General features: G+C 49.9%; 1 protein-coding gene across 4 annotated transcripts in view; it reads left to right on the top strand.

Moving 5' to 3' along the window:
• Positions 1 to 13,927, top strand: part of LOC132454997 (myelin regulatory factor-like protein) — a 19,005-nt gene extending 5,078 nt beyond the window's left edge. For 2 of the 4 annotated variants that reach the window (XM_060048670.1, XM_060048669.1), the window contains exons 3-24: positions 1 to 10; positions 99 to 160; positions 517 to 1,201; positions 1,443 to 1,628; positions 2,301 to 2,496; positions 3,210 to 3,286; positions 3,405 to 3,515; positions 3,833 to 3,923; positions 4,372 to 4,572; positions 4,836 to 4,944; positions 5,234 to 5,343; positions 5,621 to 5,766; positions 6,417 to 6,489; positions 6,866 to 6,939; positions 7,082 to 7,150; positions 7,783 to 7,826; positions 8,576 to 8,740; positions 9,386 to 9,430; positions 9,941 to 10,025; positions 11,331 to 11,405; positions 12,411 to 12,522; positions 12,804 to 13,209. The exon at positions 1 to 10 is cut by the window's left edge and continues 84 nt beyond it. In XM_060048670.1, coding sequence (XP_059904653.1) covers positions 1 to 10; positions 99 to 160; positions 517 to 1,201; positions 1,443 to 1,628; positions 2,301 to 2,496; positions 3,210 to 3,286; positions 3,405 to 3,515; positions 3,833 to 3,923; positions 4,372 to 4,572; positions 4,836 to 4,944; positions 5,234 to 5,343; positions 5,621 to 5,766; positions 6,417 to 6,489; positions 6,866 to 6,939; positions 7,082 to 7,150; positions 7,783 to 7,826; positions 8,576 to 8,740; positions 9,386 to 9,430; positions 9,941 to 10,025; positions 11,331 to 11,405; positions 12,411 to 12,522; positions 12,804 to 12,980 — 2,903 coding nt within the window. In that variant the 3' untranslated portion in view covers positions 12,981 to 13,209. Of the gene's footprint in view, positions 11 to 98; positions 161 to 516; positions 1,202 to 1,442; positions 1,629 to 2,300; positions 2,497 to 3,209; positions 3,287 to 3,404; positions 3,516 to 3,832; positions 3,924 to 4,371; positions 4,573 to 4,835; positions 4,945 to 5,233; positions 5,344 to 5,620; positions 5,767 to 6,416; positions 6,490 to 6,865; positions 6,940 to 7,081; positions 7,151 to 7,782; positions 7,827 to 8,575; positions 8,741 to 9,385; positions 9,431 to 9,940; positions 10,026 to 11,330; positions 11,406 to 12,410; positions 12,523 to 12,803; positions 13,210 to 13,714 lie in introns of those variants that run through there. The other 2 variants (XM_060048672.1, XM_060048671.1) reach the window with 2 other exon arrangements.
• The last annotated feature ends 1,218 nt before the right edge of the window (positions 13,928 to 15,145 follow it).

Below are 15,145 nucleotides of genomic sequence, written 5' to 3'. Positions count from 1 at the left end.
CACACAACTTGTGCGTAATTGTACACACAAACATTAAAAAAGTATGTGTTCATGTGATTGGCAGACGTCATGTGACTGACACCTCTCTTTTTTCCCAGCATGCTCCCTGAGTCGCCCCCGGACTCGATCTCTGAGGTCTGCTCGCCTCCCCGAGACTCAGGTAAGGTTTCGGCAGGCATGTGGCTCAGTTGGCTTGTAACCGGAAGGTTGCTAGTTCGATCCCCGGCTCCTCCTAGCATTAGAGAGTCGAGATGTCCCTAAGCGAGACACCTCATCCTACCTGCTCCCGACGTGCTGGCTTTCGCCTTGCATGGTTGAGATCGCCATCGGTGTGTGCATGTGTGCATGAAAGGGGGAATGTTAGGCATTAATGTCGAGAATTTTGAGAAGCCACTGGTTAGAAAAAACGCTGTTTAGTGCGGTCGAGTTAATTAACGGAAGAACAGTCGCCGAGCGACTTCTGGATATTCTATCGTCTATCAGGGACCACAAAGTAACCCGCTTCTCCGCCTGCAGACCTCCATTACCAGCGATCCTATTGGTCCACATCGGGGGAAAACCAGGAAAACACCTTCCAGCCAATAACATCGCATCCCGCGCCCTCATCCTGTCGCTTTGAGGAGCCAGGCTCCTTCCCTTTAGACAACTGTGAACTCCTGACCCAGAGTCAGCTGCAGAGTCTGGGTCTGAGCAGGACCTGCTCCCGGGGGGACCCGGGGCTGCACCCAGGTCGGCCTCCCCAGTACCAGCAGGGGTCCAGCAGCCATGCCCAGGCTGACACGCCCCCACCACACCATTTGGCCACGCCCCCCTCTTCACATCACCCGGCCACGCCCCTCCAACCACACCACCTGACCAGGCCCCTCCCACCACAGCATTTGGCCACGCCCCCCTCTTCACATCACCCGGCCACGCCCCTCCAACCTCACCACCTGACCAGGCCCCTCCCACCACACCACCTGACCAGGCCCCTCCCACCACAACACCTGACCAGGCCCCTCCCACCACACAACCCGACCACGCCCCTCCCACCTCACCACCCGGCCACACCCCTCCCACCACACCACCTCTCATCACACCACCTCCCGGTGCGACCCCACGGTCCCCCAGCGCCTCTTCCACCCCAGGCACCACCCGGAGGGCCCCCCGCCCCCACCCAGAGCCCAGGATCCGGACCCCCCCACGGCGGACACCCCCCAGAGTGAGTCCCCCTGTCCAATCAGATCCTGGATGTGGTCTTTAGACGTGAGATGGAGCAGTCTTCTTATATAACGCGCGCTCTCTCTCTCTCTCTCTCTCTCTCTCTCTCTCTCTCTCTCTCTCTCTCTCTCTCTCTCTCTCTCTCTCTCTCTCTCTCTCTCTCTCTCTCTCTCTCTCTCTCTCTCTCTCTCTCTCTCTCTCTCTCTCTCTCTCTCTCTCTCTCTCTCTCTCTCTCCCCCCAGCTCCCCAGGCCAGCAGCAGAGCAGTAAGAGGAGGCGGGCGTGTTCTGGGGACGTCGGCCCGGAGTCGTTCTACGGTGACAGTGATGGGGGCGGGGCCGGGGCTCTGGGGGCGGGTCATCTGCTCACCTGGGACCCCTACCAATCAGAGCAGTGGCATCGCCTGAGTGACGGCAGCTGTCAGGCTCTGTATGTCCCACAGCAACACTATCAAAGCTCTGTCCCAATACTGTCCTTCCTTTATCCAGGCATTTATATCACGCTTTTCAAACTGGTGGCCAAAATACTATAAATGTATCGCCTCACCCATTCACCCATTCATGCACCCATTCATACACACAAAATACTATTGGACCTCTAGGGTAGGAGGTAGGAGCGCAGTGGGCCTCTAATGAGGTAGGAGCGATCTCCGCGGTAACGTCTCTCTCTCTGTAGGCCGCCTCTATCTCCACGGTAACGTCCGTCTCTCTGCAGGCTTCCTCTATCTCCACGGTGACATCCCTCTGTCTGTAGGCCCCCTCTATCTCCACGGTGACGTCCGTCTGTCTGTAGGCCCCCTCTATCTCCACGGTAACGTCCCTCTGTCTGTAGGCCCCCTCTATCTCGACGGTAACGTCCCTCTGTCTGTAGGCCGCCTCTATCTCGACGGTAACGTCCGTCTGTCTGTAGGCCCCCTCTATCTCCACGGTAACGTCCGTCTGTCTGAAGGCCGCCTCTATCTCTGTAACTTCTGTCTGTCTGTAGGCCCCCTCTATCTCCACGGTAACGTCTGTCTCTCTGAAGGCCTCTTCTATCTCCACGGTAACGTCGGTCTCTCTGCAGGCCTCCTCTATCTCCACGGTAACGTCCGTCTGTCCGCAGGCCCCCCCTGGCGTTCCACGTGGAGACGGACAAGGGCTTCTTCTACTCGTCGGCTGACGAGGCCTTCGTGTGCCAGAAGAAGAACCACTTCCAGGTCACAGTCCACGTAGGCGTGGCCGGGGAGCCGCGCTACGTTGCCATGGACAACGGTGCGCAGCCAGTCAGCCGCTTCCAGTTCAACGTGTTCGGGGTGAAGGTGAGGAAGGCCTACCGGTCTGCCTTGACACACACACGATAAGGAGCCTTGTCACCTTATCGTGTGTGTGTGTCTGTGTGCAGTGTTTACGTGTGTTTAGGGATGTAACGGTTACCGCGGTGTGGAAACCGTGTGCTTAAATCCTTCCCAACGCTTCATCCGAGTCTCCTGAAGTTGCCGCGCAGGCGCACTGTTTAGCCCACAACAGAATGTTTTTAAGTTTCTTGATGTTGGAATCATGGCGGAAGGTATTTGAATGATAATGGGAAATCGGTCAATCAAGAACCCCCCACGCACGCACGCACACACACACGCACCTCTGATACACACACATAAAATGACACAGGGAGAGGCTTTTATGATTTGTATGAAGTCAATCTGTTTAATTCACCAGCTTAGGCCGATCACTATTTATTTATTTATTTTACTGAACATAGCCTGCATGACGGTGAACTAGACACCTCAAAAAATAACTTCACACGGTGTGTCTTTTTACAACTTATTTGTTACCAGCATTCGTAGTGTTGATCAGCAGAGAAATAGTCCACAAAAGACGTTGACGTCGCTTAGCAACCGAGGACGCTGGGGTTTTAACTATATTCGTGTGTTTGTGTGCGTGTGTGTGTGTGTGTCTGTGTGTGTGTGTGTGTGTGTGTGTGTGTGTGTGTGTGTGTGTGTGTGTGTGTCTGTGTGTGCGTGCGTGTGTGTGTCAGCAGGAGGCTAGCACCCAGCAGGTGACGATAGAGCAGTCTAATGCTGACCGCAGCAAGAGGCCGTTCAACCCCATCATGTAGGTCACCATGACAACCCTCCTACATCACACACATATGTGTATATATATGTACAAAGTATACAGTATATATATATGTTAGATGGATGCATGGCCTTATGGCTGATTGTGACTCCAGGATCGGTCTCCCTGGCAACAAGATCACCAAGGTAACCCTGGGACGACTGCACTTCAGCGAGACGACCGGCAACAACATGAGGAAGAAGGGACGACCCAACCCCGATCAGAGGTGAGAGAGAGACACAGAGACAGAGAGACAGAGAGACAGAGAGACAGAGAGACAGAGAGACAGAGAGACAGAGAGAGATACATTGACACATTCTGGGGATACAATTCAGAGATTTTCAAAAACATCTGTGTTCCTATGTGTGTTCCTACATGTGTGTGCCTGTGTGTACCTGTGTGTGTGTTCCTGTGTGTGTACCTGTGTGTGTATCTGTGTGTGTGTGTACCTGTGTGTGTGTTCCTATGTGTGTACCTGTTTGTGTATCTATGTGTGTGTTCCTTTGTGTGTACCTGTGTGTGTACCTGTGTGTACCTGTGCAGGTACTTCCAGATGGTGGTGGGCCTCTACGCGACCGTGGAGAACCACAGCGTCCTGCTGGTGGCGCTACGCTCCGAGAGAGTCATCGTCCGGGTGAGAGTCACCCCAGGGTGCCCTGAGTCAGGAGACACCTTCTGATTGGCCCACCCCAGGGTGCCCTGAGTCAGGAGACGCCTTCTGATTGGCTCGTCAGGAGACGCTAAATCAACCCTAAATCAATACAGATAGCCTGCTTTGAAAAGACTTTGGTTCACACAGGCATACCAACAAAGCATTACGGATTAGAGGAAGTAATTAGCTATTGACACAAAAATTTGAACCTCTTTTTGATAAACAGAAAACAGTTGATCAAATATATAAATTCTGAGCTCTTACTCTGCAGTGGGAGCGTAGAAGACGCTCAAGTTACTCAAACGTACACAACTTCTAAAATAAGAAGTTGCCGTTTTAACAAGTTACTCAAACTAACACTGCTTCTTAAATCTCTCTCCGTGTCCACCGGGCTTTTAAACACACTCTTAAACGGGTTTCATCCGTGCAGGCGTCGAACCCGGGGCAGTTTGAGATGGACGGCGACACCCTTTGGCAGCGGGGGGCGCAGCAGGAGGCGGTGGTGTGTCAGGGCCGCGTGGGCATCAACACCGACGCCCCCGACGAGGCGCTGGTCGTCTGCGGCAACGCCAAGGTCATGGGCGTGGTCATGCACCCGTCCGACAGCCGCGCCAAGGAGAACATCCAGGAGGTGAGCCGACCGCCGGTCCGAGAGGACGTGCGGTGCTGGAGCCTTCCAGAGTCTTTGGGGAAACCATGACAACTGAGTCGAGATGCATTCTAACTGCTACCTGGGCGGGGAAGTGGAACAGTCATGGCAGTCATGGTTGCGTTGTTGTGGTTTCAAAAGGTTCTAGATGGTTTCCCCAGCTAACAAACCAGATAGAGACAGAGACCGACAGAGACAGAGACCGACGAAAACTGACGGTGACGTTTTGCTGCATCTGTCTGTAGGTGAGCTCAGAGGACCAGCTCCGGAGAATCGCCCAGATGAGGATAGTGGAGTACGACTACCGGCCGGAGTTCGCCTCCAGGATGGGCATCGACCACCTCCACCAAACAGGTACACTCTCCACTGAACAGGTACACACTCAAACAGGTTGTCACTCCAACAGGTGCTCACTCCAACAAACAGATACACTTCACTGTGCAACGCATTTCCCAAGGAAGGAGTTGAGGAGTTTGAATGGGCTTTTGGTACTTCAGATCTCCTGATTGATCCCTACTATTGGCGGTGAAACCGGATGTGTGTCCATGGGATATGTGGACGTGTCTCCATGTGACTTGTCTCCATGCGATGTGTCTCCATGTGTGGACGTGTCACTATGTGACGTGGGGTTCCGGCGTTTCAGGGATCATAGCCCAGGAGGTGAAGGAGCTGCTTCCAGCGGCCGTGACGCAAGTGGGCGACATCATCTGCTCCGATGGAGAGACCATCCCCAGCTTCCTGATGGTGGACAAGGTAGGTCAGAGGATCTGAACTGTCCCCCTCCCGAAACAAAAAGAGTCTTGACTTCCTAACCTTTCTGTTAAGGGGAAGTAGAGCGAGTGGACCCAAATGCTCGACACAGATTGAGGCTGACACACAGAGTAAATGATAAGGGTTTTCAATGAGGGCAACAAATAAATAAAGGCATGGAATGGGTCCAGGGGCTTGATGGCAGGAGGGTAGTCGGACCGGCGAGGGTTTCGGGGTTTCATTTAAATGGCAGACACTCTCCCCCCCCCCCCCCCCCCAGGAGCAGATCTTCATGGAGAACGTGGGAGCGGTGCAGCAGCTGTGTAAGCTGACCGATAACCTGGACAGCCGGATCCAGGAGCTGGAGGGCTGGAACAGCAGGCTGGCCAAACTCAAGAGTCTGAGCGGTAGCCTGCGGTCTAAGGGGTGAGAGGGCAGGAGGGCAGGAGGGCACCAGGAAGGGCCTTCCCGGACCATCAGACTCAAGAGTCTGATGGTCAGAGCTGGACTCAAGAGTCTGAGGGTCAGAGCTGGACTCAAGAGTCTGAGGGTCACAGCCGGACTCAAGAGTCTGAGGGTCACAGCCGGACTCAAGAGTCTGAGGGTCACAGCCGGACTCAAGAGTCTGAGGGTCACAGCCGGACTCAAGAGTCTCAGGGTCACAGCCGGACTCAAGAGTCAGAGGGTCACAGCCGGACTCAAGAGTCTGAGGGTCACAGCCGGACTCAAGAGTCTCAGGGTCACAGCCGGACTCAAGAGTCTCAGGGTCACAGCCGGACTCAAGAGTCTGAGGGTCACAGCCGAGGTAAGCGTCGGCTTAGCTCAGGAGGTAGAGCGTCTTGACATGTAACCGAAAGGTTGTTAGTCCGATCCCCGGCTCCTCATAGCGAGAGTGTCAGGTTGCCGTCTTCGGTGTGTGAATGCGTGCATGAACCGTTGTAGGCCGTTGATGTGTGTATGTAACCAAGAAGGAGCCAAGATGGCCGCCGTAAGGCCTGTGGAGCAGGACTTAAGGGGGGAAGCAGGAGATTGGTTGCGTGACCTTTTATAATGTTAACTTTTATTGTTTTACACAGAAAAGCAACAACACACCCTAGTGTGTCCCCCAGCCCCCCCAAAAACAAGTCCAGCCCCGTCATGCCTGGGAAGGTAAAGGGTACACACACACAAATTCAAACACATAAACACACACAAGCATGCAAATACATAAACACACGCAAACACACACACTTTTAAAGTTCTTCAACTCATGTGCATATTAACACTCTCTTTTGTGTCCATCTGTTTGCCTCTCTCTCTGTTTGTTTGCGTGTGTCTTTCTGTCCGTATGTCTGTGTGTGTGTATGTGTGTGTACGTGTGTGTCTGTGTGTGTGTTTCCTTCCGTCCGTGTGTGTATGTCTGTATGTCCGTCTGTGTAAGTGTGTCCATCCGTTTCTGTGTGTGTCCATGTGTGTGTGTGTCCATGTGTGTGTGTGTGTGTGTGAGTGTGTGTCTGTATTTGTGTTGATCCGTGTTTGTCTGCAGGATAGCAGGATGTGTTCGCATCCCAAGGCGTTCAAGGCCAGCGTCTACACTCTGTTGACCACCATGGCCCTCTGGTGAGGATACAGGAAGTGACATCACTTCCGGCTCACCATTCTGCATTTGTGAATATATATATATATAAAGTGTATATACTGCTCATGTGGGTGCATGGTTGTGTGTGTGTGTTTGTCTGTGTGTGCGGGTGCATGTCTACAGTGTGATCGCTATAACAGCTCTTTACCTGTTGACGCTAGGCGAGAAACAATCTGACTTCCCAGATGACAGGTAACGATCACACACACACACACACACACACACACACACACACACACACACACACACACACACACGTACCCCCACACACAGACGCACACAAACACACACACAAACAAACACGCACAGACGTACCCACACACACACACACACACACAAACACAGACACACGCACACACAAACAGCTACACACACTAAAAAATAAATAACATTCGAGAAAGATTAGAAGATTAAAGGTTGGGTATGGGATTTGCTAAACGCCAGCAGATTTTGAAAATACACAGCTCAAATGGTCCTACCCCCTCTCCTTCAACGCTGACTCTGACTCCCCCATTCCAAGTACATGGACGCGCAATCATGCACGAGCGAACTCAGATGCGCGAGAGCGAGCTATTAGCTAGTTAGCTAGCTCCAGTAGCTACCGCTGGAGTTTTTCGAGCCCTGGCCGTTCCACAGATGATTGACTTGTTTAATTTTCATGTCAGTACTTCTAACTCAGTGGCTGTAATTGGGATATGATAAGGATTTCAAGTAATTTTGCAAAAATGGCCAAAAAAGAGAATTCCATACCCAACCTTTAACCGACTGCACTACTAATGTGTGTTTTCGTGTCTTTGTGTGTGTGTGATGACCTCCCTGGACAGTGGCAATGCGTTTCCTGTTGGGACCACCGCTGCTTCAACCCCAGGTCTGCTGCCCTCCCTCTCCTCCGTCGTCTCCCCCACAACCTAACTCCCCCCATGGGGAGGGGTTAGTATTAGAGGACTCCCCCCATTGGCTAAAACACGGGCTCCTGCAGGCATACCATCCTCTGATTGGCTGACGGGGTCACCTGTCCTCCGTTTAGTCAACTGAGTTAACTTCACCTTTACTAAGTGGAGGACAGGTGTGTCATCAGCCTCTACAGCAGGGGAAAGGATAGCCCCATCAGCCAATCAGAGGTCAACGTGCCTGCAGTAGCAAGTGTTCACCTCTAGGGGGCGTCCAAGCCGTTCAGAGGTCCACATGCCTGAAGTAGCACGTGTTCACTTCTAAGGGCGTCCCAGCCAATCAGAGGAATTTTCATAACCCTTTTTTCCTACTCTTTATTATATACAATGAGGCCTAATGTTTGCTTGTCATTCTGCCAAAATATATATATTTTTTCTGGGCAATAGTATTTATAATTGCCCTTGTTTTGTTTTTTTTAAAGTTAGATCACATTTTGTGACTGCTGTTTCGAAAAGTTGTGCATTCTTAAAGTTGACCTACTTACTCTCAATTCTGCTCGTATTTGTCAGACCAGACCAAATACAAACACAGGCCTCGATTTACGGGTCTTGGTATGCAGGCAGAAGACTGGCGATAACACGCAGGGACACACATAAATTAAATTCCTGCTGTGTTAGGCCTTCAATAGTTATCTTCACACACATTAAAACAACCCCCACCTTCCAGCGACCAACCCCCCCTTAACCCACTGGCCCCCGGACGTGAGCTTCTGCGATCTGCTATACTGCGACGAGGTGTTCTGCTGCCCCCTAGAGCCCAGCGTCGGCAGCGACATGAACGACACGTCAATCACCAGCACCGAATCTCCGCAAAAGGACCCCTGTCTGGGAGGTGAGAGGGAAAAGAACAGAAGTAGCATCTATGGTCATCTGTTGTGGCTCTCCCGCAAGCTCAGACTCCCTCAGATCCCAGGCTCTCAGGCACTCCCCTATGGAAAGCCAAGAAGGCCACAAACTGGCCCTAGAATGGCGCGGTTAAAGTGCTAAACCGCACGGAAACCTCAAGTCTTCCCTGGCTCTCAGTCAGAGCTACGTAGTTACCGTGTGTTCCCTTATGTGGAGACATGCGTCTCCCTGTTTCCTATGAGACAAGAACATTCCATGCTGGCCATATAGCTGGAGACTCAGTTTAGTGAGCCTCTTTAGTGAGTCAACCACGATGGTAGCATAGAGCATCTGCACTGGGGTTTAGGGGAGAGTCCTGCCTTGGTAACTCAATGTATGGCTCTACACTTTTTTTTATACGTATAGCATGTAGGCAAGATAATGGTTATAGATTTCCTTTAGAAATTCTCCAATAATTTCACAAGTCATGATGAACGCAAGTACATAATGACATTGTTATTACCATAATCTGAACGCATGACACTATTCAGACAAAAGTGTGAATGCCTGAGAACAGAGTATTAGGATTCAATTGTGAGTTCTGGTTTAACCCTCTGCTAACTGTGTGTTCATGTGCCCCTTGTTTTACTAGAGGATGGACAGAAGCTGTATGACCAGCTCAAGTTTGCCAGAGACTGTGAGTTTTACTTATCTTTCGGTGGAGGAAAAGAGTTTGAGTTGAATTCAGAGAACTGGATATGAAACTAAATATATATTTGTTTGAACAACCCAGCAGGGAATATGTTTTAGTATGATTGGAAATGTCAATCCACAAGGTAAACATTTGATTTACAAAATAAAACTTCAAATGAATCGTAAATGTTTGTTTAAATGGTAAAAGGAGTCTTCAATTTTCTGGTTGAACCGTAGTATTCAGGAAAAGTTTTTACATTTACATACATTCGCTACAACACCAGACCTGTTTAGAACTATACTGGATAATATAAATATAAAATCACATCAGAGTTTGGTGACAAACAATACATCACAGGTTGATTCAAATCATGTTCTTTTTTATATCCTGAACTTAATTAAGTTAAGTTCTTTGTGTCCGGCCTACATTTGAGAGATAGTGGTCGTTTTAAGTAAGGTCCCGTAAACGCAATGAACACGAGGATCCCCCCCCCCCCTCCCTCCTGTTGTTTAGGGACCAACACCTCCATTCAAAGCTTCGTCATCAAGGAGAACCAGCAGGTGATTGACAGCCGGTACCTGGACGGGACCAGCTGTGGGTGAGTAGGCCTGCAGGCGACCACACAGCTAGCTAACAGCTAACGTCGCTTAACGCCTTCACAGCTAACTAAAGTCGTTTAGAGCTCACAGCTAACTAACGTCGTCAGCGCTCACAGCTAACTAACATTGTTTAGCGCTCACTGCTAACTAACGTTGTTTAGCGCTCACAGCTAACTAACGTCATCAGCGCTCACAGCTAACTAACGTTGTTTGGCGCTCACAGCTAACTAACGTTGTTTAGCGCTCACAGCTAACTAATGTTGTTAGCTCTGTCGAGTGTTCACGGGTTTAAATATGAGGGCTGTGGGAGAACCTTCAGTCTCACTAGGTGGGAAGTCTTCTCCTGACGTCGTCTAGGAGAGGTGTTCCCTATACTGGTTTCTCTTTGGCACCGGGGCTAACCTCTGTACGTGTTAAGAGATCCTTGGCAAAGCTCGGTGGAGGAAGACTCTGGTCTATGTGTCAAACAAAGGTCTCTTGGTTAAGCCCCTCTGAGGTTAAACTAACTTTAGGCTATTCGCCTTTCGATCAAACTCTGGGGTGTCTCTTACCCCCAGTCCCTGTGGGCCACGAAGCGGGGAACAAGGCTGAACCTATTCGTATTGCCTCAACCTCCGGACTAGTCACCATCAACCCTTTTGTATCATGCGCCACTTAGCGTGTGTGGGAAGGCTGGGAGAGCTGTGGGTGGTCGGTCTTGCGTCTGTGCTGGAAAACCGGATCAGTCAACGAGACACTGATATAATCTTCCTATACAACACGTAGTAAGGTAGTTTTATTAAGATGGACAACCGTTTAAACAATACTAGAAAGTGTGGTCGTTGGAAGAGTCTCCTCTACTAACGAACGTTAGTAGCGGGCCTCAATTGGCCCCCGGGCCGCGAGTTTGAAACCCCTGCTCTATATATACTAGTCACCAGCTGGCGTGTGCTTGCGAAGGCAGCCGTATGCGTCGTTGCAGTGAAGCTATATCCTGTTAATCAGGGATGTTCAGCAGTTCAATAGAATCCAAATATGGTAATGCTGCATAAAGCGGAAGTCCTGCTCTTAATTGGGCATAGGGAAGCTCGGGGCTAGGTGAGTCATGGTGTGGCCCCGGGCTTACAACAGCGCTCACAGCCAACTAACTAACTCCGTTTAACACAATACCGGCTAACTAACGTCGTTTTAATGCTCACTCTGCCTCTCTAACGTATAAATAATAATTATTAATGAAGATACAAAACCCATATTTTGCGGAGTGTGTGGGGTCGGCCCTCGTCGCCCCGCCACCCGGTTCAGACTCTGTGTGTTCTCCTCCCCAGACCGGGACGGGTCAGCTACAAGGTCCCCATCAGCCAGTACGTCCCGCTGAACATGAGGATCAGCCTCCTGATGAAGTGAGTCCCGCCCGCCTGGCTGTCTGACCGCCTGACTGTCTGACCGCCTGACTGTCTGACCGCCTGACTGTCTGAACGCCTGACTGTCTGAACACCTGACTCTCTGGCTGTCTGCTCGGCTGACTGTCTGACCGCCTGACTGTCTGACCGCCTGACTGTCTGAACGCCTGACTGTCTGACCGCCTGACTGTCTGACCGCCTGACTGTCTGACCGCCTGACTGTCTGACCGCCTGACTGTCTGAACGCCTGACTCTCTGACTGTCTGCTCGCCTGACTGTCTGACCGCCTGACTGTCTGACCGCCTGAATGTCTGAACGCCTGACTCTCCGACTGTCTGCTCGCCTGACTGTCTGAACGGCTGTCCAGCCCGGTGGAGATGCGTTTCCTGTTTGTCTCTGTGGTATTAACTAGTTAACTTTAACAATTAAGTCAGTTTAAGTGAATTGAGAAAGATAAAGAGGTTAGCTGGATACAGAGAGATTACAGATTCCCCCTTGTTTTGAAGGGGTAAGGGGAAGGGGTAAGGGGTAGAAATGTGATTGGATTGATAGGCCCAATCACAACATACAAGGGTGAGTTCGCCCTGCGTCTCTCTATGAGCTCGGCAAGGAGAAGTCCAAAGCATTGAGAAAAGCAAGGACTTCTTATACAGTGTTGTCAGGACACTGAGAGCCGCTCTGCCCCCCATAAAACTAGCATTGGTTAACAATATGGTAAAGTATCGGTGAACCTCCTCAGGATGTAATGAAGGGGGACGTAGCCGTGCCTTATCAGTTGAAGTCCTGGCTTCTTCACCTTCCCGATGGGGTCAAGAAAACAGGCCTCATACCATACAAATGGCCGTCAGAGAAACTGAATGTGATTTTTTTTTTTTTTCATCACAGTGTGACGAGTGACACACAGAGTGAGGTCCTTCGCTGTCTCTGCTCCGTTCCACACTGGTTCCAGTCACGTCGAGGATGCCGCTGCCCCCCCCTAAACCCTGTCCCTCTCTCTCCCACCAGCTCCACAGAGCTGCTGGTGGTGCACCTTTGTGAGGTGGAGGAGTCGGCGTCCTGCACGCTTCTGCTGGACATGGACATGTTGACAGGCACCCGATACCCCTCCAACACCCAGGTAACGGCCCGGAGCTCCCCGTTCCCTGCCCCGCCCTGCCCCGCCCTGCCTCTGGTGCGCGGTGTGCACGTTACCTAAGGTCTTCAGAGTGGAAGCACTCCATCCCCAGGGAGTCACACTCTCCGACTCGATTGGTTTAGTCTGGGCTGAACACACCCACGGTATGACAGCTTCGTGCCTCTTCCTCTGTGCGTGTGTCTCCATCCTCTCCATGTGTGTGTGTGTGTGTGTGTGTGTGTGTGTGTGTGTGTGTGTGTGTGTGTGTGTGTGTGTGTCTCCAGGGCGTCCATGAGTGGCCTCTCCACGTGGCTCGTCTACAGCACAGCTCCTATCACTTCAGGTCCACTGTGGCGGTAAGAACCCAAACATACTGTAGCACCACTACTAGTAGTAACACACAACAGACTATTACTAACACACAACTGACTACTCACAACAGACTGCTTGCACACAACTGACTACTAACGCACAACAGACTATTACTAACAATTTAAATATACTTAGATGCATCACTACTACTAGTACACAAATAAAACAAACTAACACCTAACCAAATAGTACTAATACACACTAATATTTGTCACTAACACCAAATGAGACCCCAGAACATCGTAACATTAAGGCCCTGCTGTTGCAGAACCAAACACGAATGAACACATGAATGCTCTATATCCCTTGTGGACGGGTGATATTGTGGTAGAAATTAAGGAGTATATTCTATGGTAAACCATGATTATTATGAGGTCTGTGTGTCTAATAGTGGAGAAACACACGGGGCCTGGGTGTCTGGGTTCAGAACAGATGGTTGGGCCCCTAAAAGGAGCAGGACGCTACGGGGATAAGGCATGCTGACCTTAGCCTAGTGTTTTGGGCTATCTTTGTTGACCATTTGCTGACCAATTGCTGACTGTTCAGGTTAAGATGGATTTATGACTGAATGGAGGCAGACACTTCAAGGAGAAGCTGCTCTGTTTGTGTGTATAAAAAGACGCCGCAGTCTGTGAACCGCAGTGACTTTGCAAACCTACTCAGGCTGTTGTCGTTGTTGTTTTTCTGCACGATAAAGTCTTTTGTCAATTCTTGCTCCGGACCCCTCTTTTTCATTTCTCTCTCTCTCTCTTGAATTAGTCTAAGTGTTTTAAATCTCGATTAATCCACGACAATATTCACTCAAACTCCTCCTCCTCTCAAGGGCCAAGCGGACTGCAGTACTGACCGCCACTCAGCCGGGGCCCTCTTCACAGACTACCACTTCCACTTCTACAGACACTGCACCTACTGACACTCACACACACAGCTTTCGGTTCCAGACACTGCACCTACTGACACACACACACACACACACCTTTCACTTCTACAGACACTGTACAGACTGACTGACACACACCCCACTCACTTCTACAGACACTGTACAGACACACATCCACGCCAATAACTGTATGCTTAGATTGTATTGCTCATGTCTGTAGGAATTTTAATTGGTTTAAAACGACAGCCTTTCGAAGATGATTGTGAATGTGTCTCCCTTTTGAAATCACTTACATCTGATCATGGTAACTAGATGAATTGATTGAAACTTTGATTAAAAATATCTGAAAAAAAATATTGTTTTTGAATATTTGTATTTCCATACGGTTTTGATGTTTTAACATGCGCGCACACACACCTTTCACTTCTACAGACACTGTACAGACTGACTGACACACACACACCCCACTCGCTTCTACAGACACTGTACAGACACACATCCATGCCAATAACTATGCTTAGATTGTATTGCTCATGTCTGTAGGAATTTTAATTGGTTTAAAACGACAGCCTTTCGAAGTTGATTATGAATGTGTCTCCCTTTTGAAATCACTTACATCTGATCATGGTAACTAGATGAATTGACTAAACTTTGATTCAAAATATCTGATTTGTATCTGGTCATTCTGTGTATTATGTCTCCAAATTATGCCAGAAATAATCATTTTTTAATGCATTCCTGATCCATTTCCGACCTGATATTGGATATAGAGTGGCGAAGTCACGCCCCTTCCGGTAGGGCTCATGGGACCTATGAGATCGAAAAATATGAATGGGTGTCAATGGAGAGAAAATAATTATTTTCTGGTCCCGGTCTTTATATGGCCTGGATTACACATATGTTGTTTGTGGATTTAAAGGATAATTTTTCATGCAAAGAGTTCGACCGTTTATTGTGCAATTGTTCAGATAAAGGCTGTAGAGAAAACACAACGAGAAAGACTACACGGCTCGTATGTGATGTCACGCTCCCTGCGACTGGCGTGGAGAAGACCGACAATCTTCCCATCGGCATAACTGAAACTCTGCACGTGCCCCGACTTATAATGGTTTTCACCTCTTTCGATGCTTTTATCCTCCCCTTGGAAAAAGCGGTGAAGTGGGGCAGAGAGATCGCCATCTCTGTGCCGAGTTCCAAGGGCGGGTGTGGTGACGTATATCATATGCGTCGAGAGCAGCGAAGAGCTGTAGTTCACAAAGCGGCCTCACATAAAAACTAAAATTATCAAACTTCTTCACGAACATTTTTAGTTTTCTTTGCATGAAAAATTATCATTTAAATCCACAAACAACATATGTGTAATCCAGGGCATAT

This window comes from Gadus macrocephalus, chromosome 4 (genome assembly GCF_031168955.1).
Source record: "Gadus macrocephalus chromosome 4, ASM3116895v1".
In the NCBI taxonomy this organism is placed as follows: domain Eukaryota; kingdom Metazoa; phylum Chordata; class Actinopteri; order Gadiformes; family Gadidae; genus Gadus; species Gadus macrocephalus.
The sequence above is the reverse complement of the archived record's forward strand: the minus strand, read 5'-3'. Positions and strand labels throughout refer to the sequence as shown.